At 48.8% G+C, this 17,080-nt stretch overlaps 6 protein-coding genes across 6 annotated transcripts; 3 read left to right on the top strand and 3 right to left on the bottom strand.

Moving 5' to 3' along the window:
• Positions 1-1,093: 1,093 nt before the first annotated feature.
• FVEG_04503 (hypothetical protein) lies at positions 1,094-4,179 on the bottom strand. The gene has a single exon (XM_018892286.1). It carries the CDS (start codon positions 3,646-3,648, stop codon positions 1,843-1,845), a length of 1,806 nt encoding a protein of 601 aa, XP_018748956.1. The 5' UTR covers positions 3,649-4,179; the 3' UTR covers positions 1,094-1,842.
• A 1,590-nt stretch (positions 4,180-5,769) lies between these two features.
• On the top strand, positions 5,770-8,359 carry FVEG_04502 (hypothetical protein). Its single transcript, XM_018892285.1, has one exon. The coding sequence runs from the start codon at positions 5,881-5,883 to the stop codon at positions 6,748-6,750; it is 870 nt and encodes a 289-aa protein (XP_018748954.1). The 5' UTR covers positions 5,770-5,880; the 3' UTR covers positions 6,751-8,359.
• FVEG_04501 (hypothetical protein) lies at positions 6,732-7,881 on the bottom strand. The gene is made up of 2 exons (XM_018892284.1): positions 7,553-7,881; positions 6,732-7,500 (listed from the first exon to the last, which is right to left on the bottom strand). Exons 1-2 carry the CDS (start codon positions 7,792-7,794, stop codon positions 6,837-6,839), a joined length of 906 nt encoding a protein of 301 aa, XP_018748955.1. The 5' UTR covers positions 7,795-7,881; the 3' UTR covers positions 6,732-6,836.
• FVEG_04500 (hypothetical protein) lies at positions 7,988-9,400 on the bottom strand. The gene is made up of 2 exons (XM_018892283.1): positions 8,837-9,400; positions 7,988-8,790 (listed from the first exon to the last, which is right to left on the bottom strand). The coding sequence occupies exons 1-2, from the start codon at positions 9,009-9,011 to the stop codon at positions 8,072-8,074; spliced, it is 894 nt and encodes a 297-aa protein (XP_018748953.1). The 5' UTR covers positions 9,012-9,400; the 3' UTR covers positions 7,988-8,071.
• A 3,067-nt stretch (positions 9,401-12,467) lies between these two features.
• On the top strand, positions 12,468-14,543 carry FVEG_04499 (hypothetical protein; the record flags this gene model as incomplete). Its single annotated transcript, XM_018892282.1, has 1 exon — positions 12,468-14,543. The coding sequence occupies one exon, from the start codon at positions 12,468-12,470 to the stop codon at positions 14,541-14,543; it is 2,076 nt and encodes a 691-aa protein (XP_018748952.1).
• A 251-nt stretch (positions 14,544-14,794) lies between these two features.
• Positions 14,795-15,109, top strand: FVEG_15490 (hypothetical protein; the record flags this gene model as incomplete). The annotated part of the gene is made up of 1 exon (XM_018904618.1): positions 14,795-15,109. One exon carries the CDS (start codon positions 14,795-14,797, stop codon positions 15,107-15,109), a length of 315 nt encoding a protein of 104 aa, XP_018748951.1.
• Between the last annotated feature and the right edge of the window lie 1,971 nt (positions 15,110-17,080).

The following is a 17,080-nucleotide window of genomic DNA, read 5'->3' as shown; positions in this document are numbered from 1 at the left end:
ATCTGGGCATGAATGCCTGTTTGAATCGGAGCTGTTTGAATTAATATTACGTTATAATGCTGAGTTGTCTTTCGTAATTAATTAGTTTGAGTTGCTTTTTGGGAGCATTATGTTCCGTGTTGTTGTATCCTTGAGAGTGGAACAAGCAAGGCATCCACAGGTTGAACCAAGTCATGATCGACTATGACGGTAGGACAATCATGACTTGCAGCGTGAATGTGTGTGCCTGATTTACAATGTAGGAGTAAGTAATCTCGGCGGCAGAAAGTGTATCTTGTTTACTATCTGTGTAACTTTGGTTGTGAGTTGTCATGCATTCCCGCCAGCCAGCAATCTAAAGGACATGAACATCGAACCAGGCAATTATGGCCACGAGGACAAGAGACAGTAGACAAGGACAAGAAGAAATTCAAGATGAATGATAGGTATAAGCAAACAAAACAAGAAGCACCTGCATGTCCCCATGTTCGGATTGACTTTTACTATCGGGTAATTTTACACCTGTATTGTAAGCTACCAGGGTTTAAACTATTGCCTCGTCCACTTATACAACTCACGATATTCATCAATGAAACCAAGAAAAAACTCGAACCGTCGAATAACATGTGATGAAAGATAACAAGCTGTTCTTTTCAAACAAATACCTCCCCTCTAACAATTGATATCGTCCTCCTACCAGACCTTCAGCATCGCACAATGTACCCAAACCCCCCTCCCCATCCACACCAGCAACCAATCTGATCGCACCACGCCAGTTCCCTGTATGCGAGGCAAAGACAACAGTTGCTGCAACTCTACAAGCAGCAGCTGGGTTGTGTGTGCCAACGCATCCATCCCCCCCAAGACCACCAAGACACCAATCATGCGCTTACCTCCACATGCATCCTCTTCCAATCACTGACTGCCAGACGAGTTCTGCGCTGAGAGCTCCCCGAGAGGCCCCCAGCCATTCATATTTGTTAGACAGACCGACTCGTCGACTCTCTAGCCAGTCATGCAGCCGTATTCGGTATATCATCGACTATCCTCAGCTGCCTCTGGCTCTAACTCGCCACTTTAGTCTAATGCAACTATCCTTATTCGTCTGAATATTCTAGTGAACGACATTTTGTGCTACCTGCTCGACTCGGATTGTATTTTGTACAGGCGGTGCGCTGGCCATGCTGCTCCACCATCAAAACTCCACCACCTCCCAACAGTTCACGACAACTTCATCCGTATCTCGCTCCCGCCTTTTCCCCAGGTACTATGTATGTCCTCATTCAGCCGAGGATGTTTTTCCTTTCATGCACGTCAGCGCGTGACTATCCCAACAGCGGTTGACAGGTTGCCATGCTTGGCCATGGTGTGTTGGCATTACTCATGAACAGTCATCAACACCCATCGACGTAGCTGTCATTCCAGCTCACTGCTGAGGCTCTACACCTAGGTTATACCCTACAGCCACATGGCACTTTGGACACTGTTCTTCTAACTCAATCGGTGCACTTATCCCATCTACTTCTTCTACGTCTCTGACTGGCCAAATCATACAAGCTCACCCTAGTTGCACAAAGTTCTTCTAGAACCCTGCTATGCACACATTATTAAACGCATCGCCGGGACATGTCTCACGTCAAGAGCATTCATCTTAATAGACGCATAAATTCATAGATGCATAGACAAGTGAAGTCCACATCTTAGCCAATGAAGGGTATAATATCAACGCTCCAACCAAAACCCAAACCAGTGCCATATTAGGCATGCCGCAACTCTGTCACGAGCTGTATGCTCATTAAATCACCTTTTTTTTTTTTTCATGTACTCAATACCTTTCATCCATTTTAACGGCTTGGGATCCCATTAAATTCCCCTCCCAAACCGAATATCAAAATCCTTCAGGACGCTCATTATACTTGCTGCTTCAACCTCAATCGGCATCATCGCACCCGGGGGTGCTGGCCGAGTACCAGGTCTAGGTGTGGCCTTGAGCTTCGGCAACCAAGAACCAATATCATCCGCCGCCTTGGAAAAGTTGCGATGACTGGATAGTGTCTGGTATGCCTCAGCGCAACTCAAGCCCAGGCTTGGTAGACTTGGGAGATTGATCTTCTCTGGTTGCGGTGGCTTCTGGGTCTTACAGCAGCCGCCACCAGCACCCTTGCCACCACAGCAGCCGCCAGAGCTACCGCCCTTACGGTTTAAGTTGGCGGCCATCAGGCGGCAGAACAGTCCAGACTTGGGATCAGCCTGACACTGAGCGCAAGTACCAGGTCCGTTGGGACCACAGCCACGACGCTCGGTTGATTGATTCTGGGGACGGCGAGGAGGAAGCTTGACAGCACCATCGGCCGTCATCTCCATAGCGAGAATAGGAGGATCAGTATCTTCAGGAGGTGGGGTCTGAACCTGCTGAGAGATGGGAGGAAGAGTATCATTAGGAGTCATGGCGGGAGTAGCGAGAGCGGTATCAGCGCAGACGCAATAGGTACCGTCCTTGCAGAAGCCGCAGCCATCTCTAAAAGGCATTGAGTCCATGGAAGGGAGTTGAGAAGGAGCAGAAAAGGCTTCTTGGGTCTTGCGAGAGAACATGGCTGTGAAATCAGTCTCGGCGTCGGCATTGGACCGATGCCTCTTTTCAGTAGATACATTGGCCGATGGTGAAGCAGGACGCTTCAACTCTTGAGATCGATCAAGGGCCTCAGCTACTTCATCGAGACATTGACAATTTGATGTAAGAGTGCACTTGCCGCAGCCGTTAGCCGCCGAGTTCAGTACCTCCTCGGCACAAGCACAAGGTCCATTTGGAGAACAGTTGCCACAAGTCATGGCTGTCTCAGTATCATTGGACGTGCTCATATCGAGTGTTTCTGGGGGGGAGATGATTTGGGAGATGGAAAAGGAGTGGCCTGATTGACGATCAGGTCGTGCATCAGGAAGACTGTGTCTCGGTTCCTGGCTGGTGGGACTGTGAAGTCCTTCAAACGGGTGCTGAGAACTCATGCTTCGGGATTGAAAATTTGAGTTAAAGACACCTTCATCTAGACGACGTTTGAGGGTCTCGGCTTCGGTCTCGACTCTGATACGGTCCTGTCTCTCCCGCTCCAGCATGTTTTCAAGTAACATGCATCTAGATCGGAAGGATTGGACATCAAGTTCAAGTTCGTGAATCTTGTCCTTGAGTTCCGATTCATGTTTCTCCTGGGCCTCACGTTGCTGATCAAGTTGTTCCTCAAGCTCTCCAACACGAGCAGCCCTCCTCTCACGGAAGGCCCTCTGAGCTGCGCGGTTTTGAGCCTTGCGCTTAGTGGGTGGTGTATCGGTAGCGGGCTTCCTGCCAGGCTTGGGCCTTGGAGGGATCACCCATTCTTTAGAAGTCATAGACACCTTTGGAGGCTCCGGCGGTGCCGGCTGGGGGCTGATTACGGACGACATGGCCATCTTGTTGATGGAAGGAAGAGCAGTGCGCTGCTGAGGTTGTGTGGGTGGAGGTGGCTTCGCACTCGGCTTAATGGAGAGTGGCGTCCTGTGGCTGTGGGGACCGGATGTGGCTGGTGAGGCAGCAGGACTTGGTGCAGCTGAGATGGCACGATGCCTGGTTCCTGAGTGTGAAGCGACAGGTGTCCCAGCTCCAGGGGATGCAATGGACTGAGGTGATGAAGCCGACATGGTGGGAGTCGACGAGTAATAGATGTTGTGGTTGTGGCGAGATCGGTTCTCTTTTCGGTCGGTCGCGCCAAATCGGGTCGGAGTTCCGAGAGGTAAATCTTGAAAGAATTGCCGAACCAAGATTGTCAAATTAAAATCGTCGTAATGGAGTTGTTATTGTTTTGAGTTCTAATTCGAGCTCTTCGTGGACCTCAATGGTGGTTTCAGTTGACAGTCAATGCTGCAGATTGATAAGATTGATTGGGACCGAAGCTGACGCAACTGCGATGTGACAGCTCGGTGCGATCTCGGCTTTAGCTTCGGTTGATTGATAACGGCTGAGAGCCAGGTTGACAGATTGATAAGGTGATGAACCCATCCAAGTACAGAAGCCGGAAGATTTGTGAAGGATCATCAATCAATCAGAACAAAGTTGAAGAGAGGAGAAAGGGTAGCAGAGAAGGAAATTAATCGCGGGGTGCCTCGTTACTTTTGTGCCCCGAGCACAACCGACGGTTGGGAAGCCAATGGTCCGATTCAAGGAAACGATAGTGGATCTGATCAGATTGATAAGATTTGATTGATAAAAGTTTTGCGGACGTCACACGCCAGGCACGAATTATCTGCGCCAGGCATTCAGAGACAACCACCCAGATTCAGTTCCATCAGATTACGACCGAGTTGAACAGCAACTTTTCTCGTAATATGATTGCCGACCAGGCATTCTTCAGGCATCCAGTCTCAGCGGAGGATCTAATCAGTCATAATTTATTGTGGCTCCGCAACACCTGAACGCATCCAACCCTGAGACCCTTATAGCAAGTTATTAAAACTCAATTATTGACGCGACAGTCAGAATTCGGCGTTTTATCAGCAGTAGCTCGTCGATCTTGCTGATAATGCTCCGCGGCAGTTCGAATCATGTTGCAGGATATTCGCATTCTCGTCATAATGTGAAGAAAGGTAGCGTCATCACTGAAGATCTCCAATGGTCGTTCTCTGTTGAACAGATTCCTCCACTGAAGCCCCTCCAAAGCATTGACACTCACCTTCTTAATTCGTCCGAGGCTCGGGGCTCACCTGGACTTGGCCGGCATAAGTCGGAGTTGCACGAGCGAATCCGTGATCACGCAGCCATCAGATAAGATCTTTTCAGCATGCATAACTTTAGTGCCGATCCCAGGGTCTTACTCCGACTTCGCTGTGCAATAGCAACTCTCAACCGTCTCTTTACACAGGCGCGGAACTTTTATGGAATTTGCGGCGAACTATTGGGAAATGTCCCGCTCACGTGGGTAAAAAGTTGTTATATCCGGACTTGAATAGCCGATCATAGGACCTTAATTGAACTTGCATCTTCCTTCCACCCAGCGGCTGGTGGTTCGTGCGGTGGACGTTGGGGCAAGCTTCGGTCTACCGAGCTTGGGGCCAGATGATGTGACATTGGACTGTAGCAAGGGTTCAACGCCGCCTGAAACAATCGGGATTTTTGACATCTGACAAGGTCAATTTGAAGAGGCTCGATGTTCGATAATACCAATCAACCGAAACCTTTGTCTATACTGGTAATAGTATCTTGGCTAACTCCGGTTCTCGATCTTCAATACACTCAAGCCAGCTGTCCTCTAGCCTAGACTTATCCTCGGTAAACACATTCTTGGGATCAGCTCGTCAAACGTAATGTGATCCGCTTCGTCTCGGTTTCTCTTTGCCCCCATCCACTTGATCCAGTCATGGTGTCCAGCACTCGATCTCCACGGAGCTAATCCTTTTGCCAAGTTACACGGAGCAAGTCTCGAACCAACATGTCAGTGATGGCCAATGAGAGGTGACTCCTCACACGGAACTTGGAGTTCCAGATGAGGTGATCTTGGCAGTCGGTATTCGTGTCGGGAACAGATAGCTTAGATCCAGGGCCGTGGGCGAGAGGGGTTTTTATGTTCACTTGTTTTCTTAGGAGACTATCACAAGATATAAAAACAAAAATTCGCATGGATAATAGACATTCCATACGTGAATTTTTTATGTATTTTAATTAAAAAAGACCGATATTATAGCATGCCTTTTATTTTGTATGGAAATGAATGCCAGCTCCACGATCTGGGGCCCATTGATAAGATCACAACGTCCAATCAGGGTTAGCGCCGCCGAACCTCACCTCAGAAGCTCCTCTACCAAATCCGTGCCACCTAACCTTTAGCCTACGTCGAGACACTTACAGACAACCTACCACACGGCATACGACCAACAAAAATGGCCGCCGCGCCAAACGACCTCTCGTACCCAATGGCAGATCTCAGAGTATCCGCTCCATTTACGCTCTCCGGCTCCGACACTTCATCTATCGATGAAGATGCTCCTCTACCATTCCCCGAAGCTCTCCCTCGAGCCGACTTCTTAGCTCCAGACTTCCAACCTGCTGCCTATTTATCTGCTCTACCACATCGTCACCAGACCCTCGAGGACTTGCGATCAGATCTTCGCGACAGAAGCGCTGCGATCAGCTCTGAACTTCTCGAACTTGTCAATTCGAACTACACAGCCTTTCTTTCACTTGGCAGCGAACTGCGCGGCGGCGACGACAAGGTCGAAGATGTCAAGGTTTCTCTACTTGGTTTCCGACGAGCTGTAGAGGAAGTCAAGACAAAGGTCATGGAGCGAAAAGAGGAGACGAATACCCTCAATGGCGAGCTACGTGGTGTCCGATCAGCCATCGAGAAGGGCCGAAAGATGATTGAGCTATCTGAACGTCTCTCATCACTAGAAGAACGTCTGTCCCTAGATAGTCTACCTAACAACGAAGACTGGGACGAAGAAAGCGAAGAGGAAGACGAGGACGACAATTATGGAAGCTCCCCCACAAGACTGCTTATCTCAGCACAAGAATGCAGCCGCATCACAAAGCTTCTCGAGTCTTTAGACCCAAATGCCCCGTTTGTGATCAAGATGGAGGAACGTCTGACACGGTGCAGAAACACATTGCTGCTAGACTTGGGCAATGCTCTCAAAGAAGCCAAGAAGGCTGGTGTAAAAGGACAGGATAGAGTGCTAAAGTGTTTGGCGATATATAGAGTGCTAGATGCACAATCAGAGGCCATCAAGGCCCTCAGAGGCGGTTCATAGCCGCAATGAATAATGATACCCACGACGCTCACAAGGTCTATTCGTAATATGACATATGATACAATTATACAATCTCAAGGCTATTTTTACATGATGCTCGACAATGCCTCGGGGGTAATCTGCTCCTCTGCATCCTTCAACTTTCCATTCAAGCTTATACCAGGTCCATGGGTTGTGCTGAGAATAACCTCGTGAACCTCCTTGTGCACCTCCTCTGAAATCTCCGCACACTCCGCCTTGACCTTGTTCAGCAACACCTTGATGTTGTTCTTGAGCTGATCAGGCGAGTAACCCAGCTGTCCGATAGCCATGCGGATAACACCCTGCCTCTCACGGTAATCAGCTGCACCAGCAGAGTCCCGCATCGACTTGACGACGTCCGGGACGATGGTTCGCATACGCTTGCTGGGCATGAGACCCTTGGGACCAAGGATCTTTCCTAGACCGGCTTTGTTGAGAGCTGCCTCGCTGGCCTCGTGGCAGATGAGACGGTCGAAGTTGATCTGCTCCTTTTTGATGGCTTCGAAGAGAGTTTCTTGACCGACGGCCACAGCACCTGCGGCGGTGGCTTGCTGGGCGATCTCGCTGCCTTCGGGGCAGATGACGGCAATTCGCCAATCGCTCTGAACGGGATGAGGAAGTCGGACGCTGTTCTTGATGACGGGTCCGTTTCGGGCGGTCTTGAGGTTGATGTGAATTTCGTACTTGACCGAAGCAGGCGGTTGCCCAACTTCAACGGCTCGTAGGACTCTGCACAATATTAGTCTCCTCCGCTTGGTACCATGTTCCCAATCCCACTGACCTCATAGCTTCACATAACGAGTATTGAGGAAATTCCCTCTTAGCCAGATTATGTCTCTTAAAGTCCTTGGGCAACGCCTTCTTCTTCTTTCCAGTCTTCTTGATTCTCACAACCGAAGCCTGTCGAACTTGTTGAGCAGCTGTCGGGGCAAGAAACTTCGGTATCGTGGGAATTGCCGGCCGAGGAGTCTGGAGGAGGGATAGCCTGGCCATGGAGGCCAAGCAGCGGTCGATTGGTGCCATTGTGAGGGGGTAATTGAGAGCTCTGGCGGACCGGCCCTTGATCGTGATACTCGGATAGCGCAAAAAGTCGAGGTTGCTAAAGTGTTTTAGGTGGGCCTGGAATGTCAGGTGTCAACACTTATCGATAAGCCACTCGAGTTAATGAGACGTGAACTTGGGAATGGAATCACTTTGTTTTGTCATACAAGTAGAACTATTTGAGATATTGAATTGATTATGCTAATATAGTCTATGTACATATAGATCTAGTCGAATCACTCGTTATGTCACTCGCTATCTAATCAACGCAAACAAGCATGTCCTTCAACTTGCCCAACACAACCTTTTGTCGCGCAGCATCAGCAGTAGTCTTATCAGCAGCATCTCCAACACTAATAGAAGCATAGCATCCACTCTTAAGAGCAATCTCAGTCTCAGTAGGGAGACGATCCTCACCACACCATTCAGTATCACGCTCGGACAGAAGACCAGTGTTGATGCGAGTCAGCACCCACTGGAACTGGGACGCATCAGTGCATTTGCCCTCAACCTTGCCGAAGTTGACGTTGAGATAAACATCCTCGGGCAAGTAAGGCTTTCCAGAGTCGACAATCTTCTTGACGAGTGTGGTCGCGAGCTCAGCGTATACAAGACTGCGCTTGGGGACGGGGCTAGTGTTGAAGGCGGTATTTCCGGTAGACGCTCCAGAGAAGGCAATGGCTGGGATGCCCTCTTCGTGAGCAGCATAGCAAGCAGCGCCGACGGTACCTGAGAAGGGAACTTGAAGCCAGAGGTTGGTTCCAACGTTAGGACCGGCGACAGCAAGCTCGGGAGCCTCGCCATCCCACAAGCTAGGACCAAAAGTGTCGATACCGTACTTCATAGAAGTGACAGGGAATGAGTTGACCCAGTTGAGGTCAGGACGCTTGGGGTCATGGCCAACAGGGCCGCTGTTGGCAGGGCAGCTGTCGTACTGACACGCTGTGGTGCGGTCCTTAGGCTTCTCATCCCTAGAGCCTATATAATGTTAGATGTGGTTGAAACACGTGTGTATGTGACTTACTGCTGCCAGACTTGTTCTCTGCAGGAGCGGAGAGAACGACATCGTAGCCCGCGCTGTTCAGAGCGTCATTGAAAGTGCGGATATAAGACTCTGCCCAGCCATCATCGTTGGACTGAACGATCCTCACAGCCTGAACCGCGAGAGGGAGAATAGCGACAGAAACGAAGGACTTCATAATGACTGAGTTGAATGAACGAAATGAGTATGTACCCGTATGTGTTTCTTGACCTTTGTATATTGGGGCTGAAGCTTCTCAACCTTATTCCACAGTTGAATGAAAGGAGGTGGGAAACAACAACAACGCGAGTTTCATAGCAGGAGTTTCGAAACTATATATCCCCTTTCGCATAATCCATCCCAATATCTGATTCCTCTAATCATCCACTCCGTCCAATACCACCCTCGTGAGCTCTTAGTGCACCCTAGTCCCAAGCCACCAATCAGCATGCATAACACCCTCCTCACCAGGTTCGCATCAAAGTTTGAAACCCCCAGGTCATCAGCATCGACCACCCACGTGCCGATCTCCAGAGCTAATCAACGGTAGCCTTTGACAGTCTCGACGTTTATTCATTTCCACGTTCACAGCTCAGTGGTGAATGATCCCTGAGATAATGTGACTTTGTATGCAGGTCCAAGAGCGCTTGATTCGTTTTGAGGTAACGGCCCGAGCCGTTCGATAAATTTTTAAGCTTTTGAAAAGGATTCGGTGACTCTTTTGAGGGTTGGTCCGGGGTGGAATCGCGAACTGCCGCAATCGGGTCAAGGGCCGGCGCCGGTTCGGGCGCAAGTGGAGAAAGCTCCGGGCTCGCTACCGGAGTGCAGCTGGATTGAATGTAACGGCGACGATCATCGACAATTACTTGCATGTGACGTTCAAGATCTTGAACACTTCCCCAAGGATGTCCCGGCGAAACCCAGTACTTATACGGAGTAAAGATGTCAGGATTCCAACTCTAGCACATAGAAAGACATATACAAGTCTAGGGTAGTATATGGTTTCATAAGTAATAGTTTCTTTCTGTGGTATTTAGACGAGTACTCACTAGAAAGATCAGGCGTGTTGGTATTTACTTAAATGGTCTGGCCATGATAGAAGGCGCCTAGAACGGTGACGAGGTTAATGAGGGAGAGCTTAATGAATACGATTGTGCACAAACTCGGTATGGAATAGATGAATCTGTTTGCAGTGCGCAATTTACTCCTGTCACTTACCACTCATGGAATGCCAAGTATGATTTATGTAGTGTATCCTCATGCGCATACAAAGCATTCTGAAGACGCCCGAACGATCACGGTTGAGAAAGCTTGCACCGCCTTTGGCATTTAAGTTGTCCATAGTGAACGCCATGATTGACCTTCATCTGGGACATGCTACCGCGGAGGCTAGCGACACATCATTCAAGCACAGAGTCCTGGATATAGCCTTGTAAATGTGGAGATGTTGCTGGCTGCTTTGTTTCTCTGAAAATATGAAGGTTATCATATACTCTCCACATATCAGACGCGGTGTCCATCATGGCGCACCGCATGTCCATCAGCCCCTGAGGTCCAGACTGCAGTCCATAGAATTATAGCAGGAATGAATAAAAGAAAGAGGGAACAATAGTTATTAAAGAGAGAGAATAGGCAGTATTTATAGATATATTCCCATGCGCTGTTTAGCACTGGTGAGCCTCTACCCTAGCAAGTGGCAGTGAATCACACCTAATGCCGGCAAAGAAAAGTCCAACTCGAAAACAGTACAAACTGTCAAACTTCTTCTCAATCTTAACATATCCATCATCTTTAACGCCCTCGAGATGACCGAATACCCTCCAAACGATTTGCTGAAAGTGTACCTGCATCTCCCGCAACTGGCATCTCCGGTTCCTCCATTCCCAGGCGCGGGGCCAGACATAAAGCAGAGGCGCGACTGTGTCGAAAGACTTCTCTCCTACAACTTTTCGAGAGAAAACAACAAAAAGGCAAGAAGGGTTTTGCACAAATACGCCACAATCATCGCAGCCAAACTCCTCATCAATGGGGATACAGAAGCAACTACTGTCTCTCGCTTCGCATGGAAAGTCGACAAGGTGTTCTGGGACCTTTGGCGTAAGAACCACCCAACCCAGAATTGTTTTACCTTGAGATGATCAAATAATTTGCAGTCATAACAGTGCCCCTGCGCTCGAAGCCAGATTGGCCATGGCCGCAACCCCCCTCGCAAAATCATGGAGAGCCGCTTTCGACAGTGTTTGCCTCTCTGAGAGACGATCACCTTCGCGACGGGAAACTGGAAACCAACCGTGTGTTTGTTCCCAAGGAAGAAGAGTCCCAAGAGGTACAAGCTCAAAATGAGTCTACGTCAATCCAAACCCCAGTTTGGTGTGTGAGACGGGCCAGAGCTCTTAGGTATTCTGTGGCCTGGGACTGCCTTGTAGCTAGAAACCTCATGAAAATCGACACTTACATTAAAGAAAGCCAAGCTCGGCGTGTTTATTTGGTCCACGATGATGACTCGAAGAATAAGAACAAGAAACAGAAAACACTAGTTACTGAAAGTCCAAGTTCCGCACAGCCCATTCATGGTCTGCATAGCACTTACAGGCGGAGGCTGCTGGGAAGACTTGACTTTCGGGAAAACGGTGTCTCTTGCTGTACCTGAACTCGCCTCATACATATTGTACAGCAATATCTGAGACTCATGCAACACGTCCGCGAACAAATCACATGAGGATGCCATCTTCATCGGCAAAGACTCTGGAGCTATGCAAGTTGCGAAACAGTCCCAGGATACCAGATGCCAAATATATTTTCAGGTACTTCAGTTCAATCACGAGAATCGGAGATTGGCGTCGTGACCAGCTGAGAATCCGATCTTAACCACTGTTCTGACGTTAAGAAAGCGCCAGCTCATATTCGCTATGGCCACAGTAGTTGAACGAGGCGAGACGAACAGCGGGATGAGAAGCAAGAGCAGAGAGCGCACATGCAGGCGAAGGCTCCGACTGGTTCTACTGGAAGTTCTTTTCTGATCAGGATGAGAGTCAGGGAGCTTCGTTTCAAGTTTGATGGCGTGTGGTTTGCTATCATCAAGGGCGTTTGACCACTTCAATGGTTTGTAGACGCGAACTCATTCTCAGCAGAGCCAGTTCCCTTGGGTTCGCGGATAAAATAAATATTAGATGCGAATGGTTCCGAGAAGTTCCGCTACCATGAGCCTCTGGTGTAATTCTGCTGGTTCATGTGTCTGAGTAGGATTGCTCTGATCGCGCGTGAGAATTGGAAGAAACTCTGCGATCAAGCTGCATTCGATGCGTCGTTTGTGCAGCTGCAGCTGCAGTGCCAGTGCAGGAATGGCGCTTTCTGTTTCTCTCATCAAAAGAAATTGAGGAAATGGTTAGGTAGAATGATTGTTTGATCATGCTTGCCAAATGCGACTTAATCATGTTGATTGCTCACTACCCGTGCATGGCGTTTGCTTTCTTTGTTTCATCCATGCAGCTATCCGAACCATCATTTCATCACCCATTCTCGCCACTGCACGCCATTTTCAATTCATATCATGATACTCTTACTACTTAATGAGTATGAGTCAAGATAAAATTTCTCAACTCATTATACTTCTTTATTGTCTGTTCAGTACAAAATGGGCGACCCTTGGAAAGAAACCATTCGTGACATGGCGAAATGGCTAATGAAAGACCACCCCTTCATGTTTGCGCATATACAAGGCCAACCAGCAATCGCAAAAGCCATCAAAGTTCCTCTTTTTCTACAAGATTCTTTTTGCAGATCGAATTCAACCGCGGAAATCATCCATATCACAAACGCGACAAAGAAGGATCAAGTTTTCAAGGAACGCGAGAAGCTCAAAGCCAACATGCGTCTCACCACACAAACCGCGAAAAGCATCAGAACCATGGATTACGTCGAAGCAACAGATATTTTAAAGACTGCTCGTCGGGAGAATGACTGGTACCTTCCAGACCTTGGCAAGAACGCTTGTGTTGTTGTTGTCATCATCGAAGCAGACCCTGACTATTCTGCCGAGTACGCCCTCGCACTGATAGCATGGACTACCATGATCAAAAGACACAGTTCATCTAGTTGCCGCATGCGCTTGATGACAATGTCATGGGAAGGCGTCCACGATATGACAAAAGCTATTTGGAACTATTGGCCCGCAGCCAAGGAACCCTTTCGAGAATACATGCTGCCATCTGTACCGCGAGGCGGGGGGAAACTCATCTCAAACTCACAAAGCAAAAGTGAAGCATCGGAAATGATGAACTGGGTGAAAAGAGTTGCCCCTGATGGCAAACATACTTGCATCAGCTTCAGAAGACCGACGCGACTTGATGACTCCTGGGATCGGTGTTACCAACATCGTCATCAAGGCCTAGACTCCGCAATAAAACCTCTACGAGCACTTCTAATTAACCTTGACTTCAAAACTGCCGAAAGGATCCCCGACGCAGGCAAGCCTCACCTCATCACGAGCACCACCCGCCGCAGGCTGATCTTTGACCTCGAGACACGACAGCCCATCACCGTCACCACAAAATGCTCAACTTCCGAGGAGAAGCAACAGATGAGTTGGGTGAATCGCTTCAGCGGAGAGAGCACAAATATATATACACAGCCAGGGTTCAGCTACGGGGCTAAGAACCCTCGACGCATGAGATTTGCGGATGATCAGATTGGGGGTTTCTTGGCAGCTTTGAGCGAGTTGGATAAATGGCCTCTCGGCATTTCCAACGTCATGCCTCTTTTTGATCCCAGGGGAGAAGAATCTCAGATCGCCATCGATATTGGAGAACGACTCATCCGGCAAGGTATCCTTCAACTTGATCCCACGTCAACCATAGGGTTTTCACTGGCTCTCCCCAACGAAACACAACGGGCTTTCTACAATATTCTCCCCCTTGTTGATTACGACCATCGCCTCGCGCTCTTTCTGAGTATCAAGTCCAAGAACGCCGTGATCAACACAGCAAAAGCGCAAATGGCTGCGATAATCTCGGGGAGTAACACGAACTGTTTTGAATTTGTCTATAAAACAGCCCCTGAGGTCCACGAAACCAGTGACGCAGCCCGGATTGGTCTCTTCAAGCATGTCGCGCATGCTGGTACTGTCATGAAGGGCCTTGGACTCATGAAGACTGCGATAAGCGCCTCACGCTTTTCTATGCTCTTTCCAGAGATTTACATCGTTGATAAGAAGGTTCGTGTTTACATGGACGAAGTAAAGCACGTTATGGAACGATGCAGAGTGCTACTGCAAGTCCTCAAGACGTGCGGTTACAGTGTCTATGAAGCATTACCGTTTGAACAGGAAGAACCAGAGGCTATCGAATTCGATGTATTCATGGAAGTCTGGGGCCATCTCCTGAGAGCTTACACCTACCAAATTGCTCTCATCACAGTCAACAAGGACGGCGAAATTTCTATAAAGGACCTTGTGTCTCAAACTCCCATGAAAGCAAGTTTCGAAGTACGGCATAGTTTCGAATGGGAGACCATCCCGAAGGACGAGTGGGACTACGCCGTGGGCATTTACACGAGAGCTGTTCGTGGGCCGGGGATGACTACGATTAATGATTGGAATTGGATCCCGCCCGAGGTTTGGGAGCGCTGGGGTTCGGGGTTGCCTGGGGGGGTTAAAGGGCTGAGAACCAAGTTTGAGTTGGCCAAGAATCGCGATGAGGTAGATGATAAATGAGTGGTACGTTGCCTGTAGCAAAACAAGGGATAGGACGTCCACGTAGAGGAGTGTAATATCACAACGGCGCCGTTTGGTTCAATTCTCAAACTCTGCGACATTAACATTACTTTAATGAGATCATCCATCAAAATTTGCCTTCCACCTCTCGCTTCCTTTCTCTCTTTCTTTTCTCTCTTCTCATCTCTTCATCGACACCACAGCTGCAGCTCCCACAACAACAACTATAGCAGCAGCAGCAACAAAAACCAATGCAGAAGAGAAAACAACCAGAAGGTGAGGCTGCAGGCGGCGGCGGACCATTTAGCTATCACGGTAGTGGTGGTGGTGGTCGCGGTGGCTACAACAATGGCCATAACAACTACCAAGGTCATGGAAATTGGGGAAATACTCCCAATTATCCTACGCCTCATCCCTACAAGCAGAACCATCCTATAAGACCGGGCTACAACCAGATCCCTCAAATGGGCCAAGGTTATAACACATACCAGTTTGAACCCAATGTCCCATGGCAATCTGGTAACGAACCTTCAAACCCATTCTCTCAGTCTCACCAGGCCTGGTAAACCCAGCAGAGCTAAAATAATGGTGGAAAACAGTGGGGAAGAAGAAAGAAGCCAAAGAAGTCTCACAAAGTTGAGCAGGTTTCGTTGTGCCGAGTCGAATTAGACAAAGGTACCACTGCCCCCAAGATCCCCAAAGTGTCCGAAGGCGGTGGTTCGCAACAAAAGTCTCAGAGAGTTGCACCACCAAGGTGCTCAGTACGAGGTCTTTGGGAGAATAGCTGTCGCCCAAGCTCCGGTTCATATCGAACTGACAGTCTGTGGCATGTGCAAGTTACCTGGGCATGAGGTCATTCAGTGCTAGGCCATTAGAGCAGATGGATTCACACACGGCTGTAGTGTATGTAACTCTAGCGAATATAAGACCGATAAGTGTCAGGGCTTCCTAAAGGACATCTACTAAAGGATTAAGATACTGGTTAAAAGACGTGCCTGTCTCCCTCCACTCAAAACCGCATTTTAGTACAACATAATATGGAAGTGGGCAAAGAAAAACCCCTCTACTGACGTGAACCATCTTTTCCCCTAGACTACGCAATTTGCTATCGATGTCCTGAATGGCGATCGCAAGTCCTCGGCGGTTGAGGAGGCTCTCGTCAACAGGAGGAACGATCCTGGCGTGGAGAGCTCCGAGTTTATCGTCGATCCCGCAACAGCGGATTGGAAAAGGTGAAAGAAACATATGGTGGTGAGTCCAAAAACTTCTTTGCGCAGCCCAAGAACAGCCGGTTGCCAACGCCAGTGCCCAAGCACAGCAGGGTCATGCCTATGTGGCGAACGAAAGGAATGAATTACTTTGTCTTCCTCTCAGAGTGGCCAACACACGAGTCTCGTACCGAGCAACAGTCAGTGGTCCCGGCCATGCCCCAGAGCGTTTAGTCAACCCAGACCACGCAGAATGGAGACAAGTCCCGGCCGTGAGCCTGCTGGACCTTTCAGCACGGCTAATTCTGACAGTAACAAGAGCGAAGATGATACGCCCAGTCCGATACGTGTTAGATCTAAGCGTCTGGGAACGAGAGGAATGCGCGGACCGCCACCTTACAGACCACCTGTTAGATAGAGACACAATAGACGTGTACCTTTCTGCCTGTGTGAATTTGACCTTCATGCACTGAAGGGCAAAGAGGGTGTTGCCCATATGTGTTAATCTGTGTTCTTTGCCTTTGTGCGCTGTAGTATCCTTTGGACTCTCAGCCTGATCCTAATGGGAATTTAATTTTTAGTGAAATTATTTGTCCGGTGTTTTTAATGAGCGTCACACTATAGGCGGATTTTTGATGCCACGGTGAGTCGGAGCCATGCAGGGCAAATCCATGGCGAAACGAGTCGTAGCTCAACTACCAGGTTCTCTCTGCCGGAATAAGCTCACAGCCACAAATCTCAATTGCAAATAACACTTCTAGCCCACAACTTAGACATCGATAGTCGTAGCTCAACAATTTACACTATACTGCCACCCAACGCTCAACGCACCTTACATTCCACTGTTTTCATGTATCTCACCCTGGCACAAGAAAGGGATGTTCGAGTCCCTTCTCATTTGCATATCCATAGACTATAAGACCCCATTTCCCTGGGCGTCGTAGCTGGGAGACTCCTGTTCATCTTTATAATGACCATAATTCTCCTCATCATCCCATTGTCGATACCACTGCTGAGAGTTGTCAGAAAGGGAATAGCCTTGTTCTCGGCCATGGGCATAATGTCTCCCGGCTGTATAAAAGCCATGGTCACTTGCACCACCAACCCGAAATGTTGGGTCAGCAGCACGACCAGGGCCTTCATAGAATTTGGCCCTCTGACTCTAGCTTCGACCACCACCCTCGTTCTGCGGCCTTTCGTAAGGACCCGCGTGGTGAGAATGGCCGCCGCTTCTCCGTCTCGCATTCTTTGGCATTGAGTTCGTCTATCTGTGAGTTAGCATCTGTGATATGGTGAAAAAGTGCGATCTCATAGGAAAATGCGTTTGTC

This window comes from Fusarium verticillioides, chromosome 4 (genome assembly GCF_000149555.1).
Source record: "Fusarium verticillioides 7600 chromosome 4, whole genome shotgun sequence".
NCBI classification, from domain to species: domain Eukaryota; kingdom Fungi; phylum Ascomycota; class Sordariomycetes; order Hypocreales; family Nectriaceae; genus Fusarium; species Fusarium verticillioides.
Note: the sequence above shows the minus strand (reverse complement) of the source record. Positions and strands in the feature narration are given on the sequence as shown.

Excerpts from the sequence above, each read along its gene's own strand:
- FVEG_04503 (XM_018892286.1), bottom strand. The coding sequence starts at position 3,648 with ATGTCGGCTTCATCACCTCAGTCCATTGCATCCCCTGGAGCTGGGACA.
- FVEG_04502 (XM_018892285.1), top strand. The coding sequence starts at position 5,881 with ATGGCCGCCGCGCCAAACGACCTCTCGTACCCAATGGCAGATCTCAGA.
- FVEG_04501 (XM_018892284.1), bottom strand. The coding sequence starts at position 7,794 with ATGGCACCAATCGACCGCTGCTTGGCCTCCATGGCCAGGCTATCCCTC. Across the intron at positions 7,501-7,552 it reads TCGTTATGTGAAGCTATGAG|AGTCCTACGAGCCGTTGAAG; the intron begins GTCAGTGGGATT and ends AATATTGTGCAG.
- FVEG_04500 (XM_018892283.1), bottom strand. The coding sequence starts at position 9,011 with ATGAAGTCCTTCGTTTCTGTCGCTATTCTCCCTCTCGCGGTTCAGGCT. Across the intron at positions 8,791-8,836 it reads AGAGAACAAGTCTGGCAGCA|GCTCTAGGGATGAGAAGCCT; the intron begins GTAAGTCACATA and ends AACATTATATAG.